Source organism: Dasypus novemcinctus, chromosome 21 (genome assembly GCF_030445035.2).
Source record: "Dasypus novemcinctus isolate mDasNov1 chromosome 21, mDasNov1.1.hap2, whole genome shotgun sequence".
In the NCBI taxonomy this organism is placed as follows: domain Eukaryota; kingdom Metazoa; phylum Chordata; class Mammalia; order Cingulata; family Dasypodidae; genus Dasypus; species Dasypus novemcinctus.
The window spans coordinates 25,182,339-25,190,404 of record NC_080693.1 but is presented as its reverse complement, the minus strand read 5'-3'; the positions used below and the strand labels follow the sequence as shown (position 1 = coordinate 25,190,404).

General features: G+C 57.1%; 1 protein-coding gene across 1 annotated transcript; it reads left to right on the top strand.

The window, feature by feature from the left end:
- Nucleotides 1-441: 441 nt before the first annotated feature.
- ATP1B2 (ATPase Na+/K+ transporting subunit beta 2) lies at nucleotides 442-6,903 on the top strand. The gene is made up of 7 exons (XM_058283578.2): nucleotides 442-1,240; nucleotides 3,034-3,162; nucleotides 3,495-3,599; nucleotides 3,701-3,906; nucleotides 4,140-4,196; nucleotides 4,990-5,088; nucleotides 5,197-6,903. The coding sequence occupies exons 1-7, from the start codon at nucleotides 1,129-1,131 to the stop codon at nucleotides 5,359-5,361; spliced, it is 873 nt and encodes a 290-aa protein (XP_058139561.1). The 5' UTR covers nucleotides 442-1,128; the 3' UTR covers nucleotides 5,362-6,903.
- Nucleotides 6,904-8,066: the final 1,163 nt, after the last annotated feature.

The window sequence follows — 8,066 nt, the reverse complement described above, 5'->3', positions numbered from 1 at the left end:
AGGTGCTGCGGGGCCGGGAAGCAGTTCCCGCGCCCGGCATTTCCCTCCTGCAGTGGACTCTGTTCCTCTCAGGGATTCCTCTCCGTGTGGCCTGCTCAGACTTCCATCCACCGCGACCCCGCTGGTCTCTTCGCATCCAAGTCTTTCTTGCCCTGTTTCTGTCGCCACAACCCTGGGCCGGATCTGTCTCAGTCCCCTTCAAACTCCCTGCCTGGGGTCCCCACGTCTGAGAATAAATCTGCTTCCGTCTCTGTCTCTGAGTGTCTGGGGTTATTCTTCCCGCTATTCCGCACGGACACGCCCTCCATCCCCTTTTCCCAACCTGACGCTGGTCAGTACCTGGGATGGGGTTAGGGGAGAGAACGCCTTGCCCCGAAGAGGCGGCTGGGGGCGGGCCCCACTCTTTCCATATTTGCATATGCATGAGGTCGCCCGGGCCAGCGGCGAGGAGGCGGGGCTTCTGGGGTGGGAAGGGGGCGGGCGCCCCCAGAGCCGCCGACTATAAAGACGGCGCGCCGAGGCCGCCGGCCCCGCACTGCTGAGGAGCGGAGCCTTGGCCTGGGGGACCCCATCCCTGGCCATCCCCCAACTGCGCGTCCCGCCCCACCCCCGCGGCCGAGCCTCCACTGGTGCGGCGGTCTCTGCTCGCCCGAGCAGCCTTGCGGTCACCGGCCCAGCTCATCAGCCTCTTTGCATCTCGGATTTCGGGGCGGCCCCCTCCCCCACCTCTCCCCGCCTCTTTGCACCCCGCTTTTTTCTGCATTTCACTCGGGTTTTGTAGCCGTCTGTTTTTGCACCTCTTTTCGTTTTGCTTCTAGGCGGTTTGGGGGTGAAGCTGCAGTCGCACCCTACCCCCTTTTTCATCCTCCCCTGCTCTGACAGCCCCCCTCTCCATCGCAGTCGGGGGACCTAGAATCCGTGCATCCTCCGCCGCGCTGCCAGCACCCCGCAGCACTTGCCTGTGCACCCCGGAATTTGCGGCAGCTGCATATCTGAGGAGGGGGATCTCTCTCACCCCCGCCGCCTTTGCACCCCGGGCGTTGCGGTGCGTGGGGGGCTTCGGCGCACGGCTTCGCGGTTTCTCCGCAGCCCCCCGCCCAGCGCCGGGAGTCGCCCCGCGTCGCCAAGATGGTCATCCAGAAGGAGAAGAAGAGCTGCGGGCAGGTGGTTGAGGAGTGGAAGGAGTTCGTGTGGAACCCGAGGACGCACCAGTTCATGGGCCGCACCGGGACCAGCTGGGGTACGCGGGGCGGCCTCGCCAGGGACTGGGGGTGGGGGGCGTCCGGCGGCGCCTCGCGGGGCGCAGGGTCCCAGCGACGCGGCCCCATCTCAGCTCCCCGGCCCCCAGCGTCCGGCCCTCCTGCCCGGCTCCGGGCGGGGAGGGGGCCGAAGCACCGGTCTAATCTCCCCGGCTGGCCGCTGCGGAGGCGGAGAAAGTAGGTCACGGCCGCCTGCTCGCCCCCCGTGGAGCCCCCTCGGGCGGGGGGTCGCGGGCTCTGCGCGCGTGTCCGCGCCGCGGCGCTCGCGCTCCCTCTCTGGGCCTGTGCGCTGCACACGGTCGCCCGCCCTCCGAAGAGCGCCCCTTCCCTCCCCCGGGCTCTCACTCGCTCGCCAACCCCGTCTATTTTTAGCTCATGCCCACCCCCTGGACCCTGGGAACCTTCCTGAGGGGGCGGGTCTTGGAGAGGTGGGGGGGTGTTGGGGGGTAGGGGCTGTTCGCAGCAGAAGTTGTCTGTATCCCACCGCAGAGCGCCTGGAGCCTTCAGTGGCTCTTTTGTGGGTGGGGGTGTGCTGGGAGGGGTGGCACTGTGAGGTTTCGAGGCTGGATGTGCCGCTCGGAAGTCAGATGGCGGTGGCGGAGGAGTTGTCACTGGTGGTGAACTGTGTATATCCTAAGGCCCAGTGTGTCTGTGGAGTTGGGGTGGTGGGATCGCCCCTCACTCCGCACCACGATGAGGCTCAGAGGCTGTGGAGCCAGGTGCATGTGGCCAGGGGGGTCTGGTGATGGGCGTGGGTGCAGGTGAGGAGTGGGATTCTTCCAAAAGGGCTCATCAAGCTGGGAAGTTGAAGCACAGGGGACACTGTGACACGATTAACAATTCATCCAGCTGATTGAACACTGTTGCCGCCAGCCCGCCCACCAAAGGGCCCATGGGGTGGGTCCCCTGCAGTCCCTGCCTGCTCAGAACTCCAAGTCCAGTTTGCTAGTGCTTGGGAGAATCCGGGGAGGCTTCTTGGTGGAAGTGTCTTCTGAGAGGAAGGACCAGGAGTCTGGGGTGCTGGAACCGGCAGGCACACACGCTAGGCTGAGTGATGATGCCAAAGAGGTCACCAAGGGCCTAGCTTCTGAGCGGGGGATGCCCTGTGGAAGAAGCTGTCCTTATTCCCTGTCCCTTCTGGAAGTTAGTTGAGAGTGGAAGCTGACAGATTTTGTAGTTAGGATAGAGCATTAGGGCCTTGGTTTCAGGAAGTGCGTTCGAGGCGTGGCTCCTGAGGACTGGTGGTTGGGGGCAGGACAGAGAAGATTTGCTCAGTGCGGGGTATGCACCCTGTCACGAGGGTCCGGTCCCTGAGGGGTGGTAGTGTGTGCGTGAGCAGTGGTCTGTACCAGCCTAAAAAGCCATGTGGAAGGACAGTTTTACGCACATGTATCAATACAGTGATAACAGATGTTGTGCCTATTTCAGGGCCACGGATACTTGAGAAGTTGGGAATGTGATCCCAGGCAAAATTGCTGTGGCCTATACTTGGGGTTGTCCCAGCAACGAGAATTTAGGTCTCCTGTGGCCTGCGCAAGGTCCGGCTTCACTGTGCCGTAGGACCCAGAGGGGGCTGGGAGATATGGCTGGAAGCCAGACAGCACTGCCTGTTTCCAGCTTGTCTCATTGTGCACCCAGGGGGTGGCTTTGAGACGTTCCTGTAGCTCTGGGACCCATCCCAGTGCAGATCCTGAGTGTGCGGAGGGGCGGGTGGGGAGAGGGGAGGTCACAGCAGGAGGCTTGCAACCTCCTGGCCCTGGGTCCTCCTCCGTAGCCTTCATCCTCCTCTTCTACCTCGTCTTCTACGGCTTCCTCACGGCCATGTTCACGCTCACCATGTGGGTGATGCTGCAGACCGTCTCTGACCACACCCCCAAGTACCAGGACCGACTGGCCACGCCCGGTGAGTGCTGAGGTTCCTCCCACTCCCCCTCTACCCCTCGAGTGCCTCCAAGCCTCCAAAAGGGATCCAGAGGCGGAGAACTCCCGGGGAAGGGGGTGGTTCTGATGATCCAATTACCCTGTGCTGGGAAGTTCTTCTTAAAGTCTGCCTTCCTTCCCACTTCCTGCAGCTGGAAGCTATGGGGTCTGGGGAGGTGGCGGACGCTCCCGTTAGATCTCCCTCCTGTGCATGTGATCTCAGATCCTCACCCCTCACCCCGGTGTGCTCTTCTTCCCCTGTGCGTGGTCCCTCATCTCACGGACACCCCACCCCTCTGCGCTTGTCGGCCATAGGCTTGATGATTCGCCCCAAGACCGAGAACCTTGATGTCATTGTCAACGTCAGCGACACTGAAAGCTGGGACCAGCATGTTCAGAAGCTCAACAAGTTCTTGGAGCGTGAGTGTGGGGCTGCTTGTGTGGCTCTCCAGGATTTGGGCAGGGGATGGGGGACGCTGGAGGCAGAAGGTCAGACCCATGACTCTCTCCCACCTCCATAGCTTACAATGACTCCATCCAAGCCCAGAAGAACGATGTCTGCCCCCCTGGGCGCTATAATGAACAGCCGAATAATGGAGTTCTCAACTACCCAAAACGTGCCTGCCAATTCAACCGGACCCAGCTGGGTGACTGCTCTGGCATTGGGGACCCCACCCACTATGGTTACAGCACTGGGCATCCTTGTGTCTTCATCAAGATGAACCGGGTACCCGTGGCTTTGGTTCCCCGGGAGAACGGAGGAGGGAGATGGGGCCACCATCTCTGCTGACCGTCGCTTCCTGTCACTGGGACTAAGGGGGGCTAGAGAGCTTTGTGGATGTTTGAGTAGCTGAGAGAACAGGAGAGGTGGGTCATTGGAGGCGGAAGTCCATGGCTGGAAGAACTGTGTCTTTGACAACTTCTTCCTCTGACCCTCATTGCCCTCCCTCTTCACTCCAGGTCATCAACTTCTACGCAGGAGCAAACCAGAGCATGAATGTTACCTGTGCTGGAAAGGTGAGTTTTGGGACCTTGGCCACCTGCCCACCCATTTGTTCCTCATGGTTTCCGTATGATTCACTCATCTCTCCCCATCTTCTTTTCTCCCAGAGTCCCCACCGCTATAGGGACAAGGGGGTAAGAGTGGGCCCCAATATGGCTTCAAGTCCAAGGTGCTCCCACCCCTCTTGCTGCTCTCTAGGATGCAGAAGCCTGCTCTGGTGTGGATACAGATATCCCCACCCCTCCACCAAAGCCCTCATCTGCCTTCTCTCCCTCACTTTTCCACCTTCTTTCTTCCCTGATCAGCTATGCCTCCTGCTTTCCCTCCCATATGTCACCTGCTTCCCAGTTCCCTTTAGGTGTCTGGTAGCTGCTGATCTGTGGGACCCCTAAATTGTCTTAGGAACCCTGCTCCCCCACCCCCGTTCTCTGTAGGAACTTGCCGCCTCTCTCCATTCACACCTCTCCTTGCTTCCTACTGAGCCCTTACTCATTTGTCTGTTCTCTCTTGGCCGTGCTCCAGAAACCGGTTTCCGAGGCTGGGGTAAGAACTCAGGGTGGGAGTGGAGTAGGAGGCTTCAGTGTCATTAGCACCCTTAGGAGTTCCCAGTCTGATGAGAAATAGGACAACCCCTTCCTGCATACACACAAGTGCACACTCAGACTCATGGCTCAAGGGACACAGATTTGAGATGGGAAGAATTTGGGGGCAAAGGAAGAACAAAGGGAAGTGTGGGAAACCCCGAGCTTCTGGGTTCCTGCCATCCCTAACATGCTCTCCTCGCTAACCTTTCCCCCCAACCCCCAGCGAGATGAAGATGCTGAGAACCTAGGCAACTTTGTTATGTTCCCTGCCAATGGCAGCATCGACCTCATGTACTTCCCCTACTATGGCAAAAAGTTCCACGTAAGTGCCACGGGAGGCCGCGATGGTGGTTCTTGAGGCAGATGGGGCTCTTGGTGGGGAAGGGGCATTGCCGTAGGCCTGGACCCTCACTCTCCCCTCCTGGCCCAGGTGAACTACACGCAGCCTCTGGTGGCTGTGAAGTTCCTGAATGTGACCCCCAACGTGGAGGTGAACGTGGAATGCCGCATCAACGCTGCCAACATCGCCACAGACGATGAACGAGACAAGTTTGCCGGCCGCGTGGCCTTCAAACTCCGCATCAACAAAACCTGAGGCCCCTTCCTCCCGCCCCTACCTCTTTCCCGTGGATGCTTCTGGAATGCCCCTGACCCTGCCTGATTCCTCCCTCACCCACCCCAAAGGTATTTTTTATAACAGAGCTATGACCTGTCTGAGCCACACACCCTTTTCCTTTACTTCCCAACCCAGCCTGGTGTCCATTGCCATTTCCTGGCTACACACCTTTTCGCCATCTTCTCCTAGCTCTAGCTCAGTAAGAGTCAGGGATGGCTACCAAGATGGTCACGGAGAACGTAGGAGCCTTCCTGGTTCGCACTGAGCTGTGAGTGGGTGTCCCCACAGCTACCCACCTCTCCTGTCCCCTGACCCAGAAAGCTATAGTAAATGCCCCCTTCCATCTTATTTTACCCCTCAGCTCCCCAGAGACGAATGTGGCACCCCGTCCTTCCCTTCCTAAGCTTTGGCCTCTGTCCCCTTTCTCTACCCCTCAAACTTTCTCCTTCATCCACCAGGAACCATCTTGGCGGCTTTTGACTTTTCTGGCTCCTCTGGCAGGACTTTCTCCACCCCCTCTCCCTCCCTGGCCCCTCCTTGCAAAGAAAACCACTTTGAATTGAGGACAAGGTAGTGGTGTGGGCCTTTTCCCTAGTTGTCTTTGCATATTCCACTTCTCACCCTGTGGTGACTTTGTGAGCTGGGAAATGAGGTTTCCTCCCACAGGGCGGGAATGGAAGAGAAGGCCGTGTCGGTTCTTGAGAATTCTCTAGTGGCCCCCCACTCCAATTCCTCCCTGACCCCTCCTGTCGCCCAAAGAGCCTCTACTCAAGGGGGCGGAGTTGACCTAGGCTGAATATCCACTTTGTTTTTACCAGTAGCTCCCTTCCCCCTACTGGCTTTCCCAGAATATCCTTCAAGTTCCACTTCCCAGGGCGCTCTGGGGGAGGTGCAGCCGATTTGGCTGTCCCCAGCGGCCACCTTGGACTCTTCCACCTCTCTCCCCTGGGCCCTGATCTGCCCTCACCATCCTCCGTCTGGCTCTCCTTAGCCAGTTCCCAGCTAATCACTAACGCCTTCCCTTTCCTCACATGTCAGCCTGCGAAACTTCCCAACGGCCGCCTCGGTCTAGGCTCTGAATGTCGTGGCTCCCTCTCCTTCCGCCCCTTTCCCTTGGCCTTTTTTTTTTTAAACCCCATAATGCCCGTAGAATATTAAGCGAGGGGCCTCCTCTCTGTGTGTTCTTTAGTCATAGAGGCGTTTTAACTCTTGCTCCTCTGGTTTCCCTGCACTTCCTGAGCCTCGCTCACGTCCCTGCGCGTTGGTGACGCCGCGGCTTCCCCAGGCGCCCTTCCCTCCCTCCCCCCCGCGCTGCCGCCTCTGTGTCTTCCCTCCCTGTCGCTTCTCGGCCTTTTGGCTAAGATCAAGTGTTTCTTCCCTCCCCGTGGCCACGTTCCCCTCTCCTCCCCCGGTGGTCTTTCTCTGCAGTTATTTAATGCCTCTGTCAGATCTACTGTAAAAAGAGGAGAAAGGACAATAAAATGAGAGCAATTATATATATAAATATATATCATACACAGAGCCCTGCGTGTGGTCGTTCCTTTCTGAGCATTTGGAAGAGCCCCAGAAAGGGGGGTGGAGGGTGGTTTTGGGTGACCCCAGGGTTACCCAAGCCTTGGGGGGCTGCTCCCCACCTTTGACCTCTTCCCTCTGGTGTCCGGGTACCTTAACCATCCCTTCACTTTGACCAACTTAAGGCACACTGTCTTGGGATCACTCAGTATCAGAGGGGCAGGAGGTCTACCTCCTTTTGTTCCTCGAAACTTATAAAGTGCCAACTGTGTGCATTCTAGGCACCATGAGGACACACTTATGAAAGAGGCAGACTTCCTGCCCGTAAGGGGTGAAGAGCACACAAGAAACTCTCATCCAAGGTAGACCTAAACGTGCTGCAAGGAAGGGGAGAAAGCTGTGGGAGGCAAAATTCAGAGCAGTCAGCCACCTGCTGGGGGTTTGGAGGGAAGGCTGTGTAGAGGAGGCAGCGTTTAAGTTGGGGTTTATAGGATGGGGTGGTCTGGGGAGAGAGGGGAGTGTCAGCAAATGCTTAGAGACAGAAAAGCTGATGAGAAGACACAGATCACAAAGAAGTTTGAATTGTATGACCCTAATTTTGTGTAAAAAAGTACATACACACATGTACACACATATAAGCATAGAAAAATACGATGGATGGACATATACCATTATGTTTATTGTGTTTACTTATGGGAGAAGGAATAGGTTATAGCTAATTAAAGTTGTATATTCTTGGAATTTATTTATATTTCTCTTAAATTATTTTTTTGCAATAAGTTGGTCTTAGTATTGTCTTGAAAAAAAGCTTCACTGCCTATGTATAAATATATACATAAATTTATTTTTTTTAAAGATTTATTATTATTTTTTATTTCTCTCCCCTTCCTCCCCCCCGCCCCCAGTTGTCTGCTCTCTGTGTCCATTCGCTGTGTGTTCTTCTATGTCTGCTTGCATTCTTGTCAGTGGCACTGTCAATCTGTGTCTCTTTTTGTTGCATCATCTTGCTGCGTCAGCTCTCCGTGTGTACGGTGCCACTCCTGGGTAGGCTGCACTTTCTTTCATGCTGGGCGGCTCTCTTTACGGGGTGCACTCCTTGTGCGTGGGGCTCCCCTACGTGGGGGACACCCCTGGGTGGCATGGTACTCCTTGCGCTCCTAAGCACTGCGAGT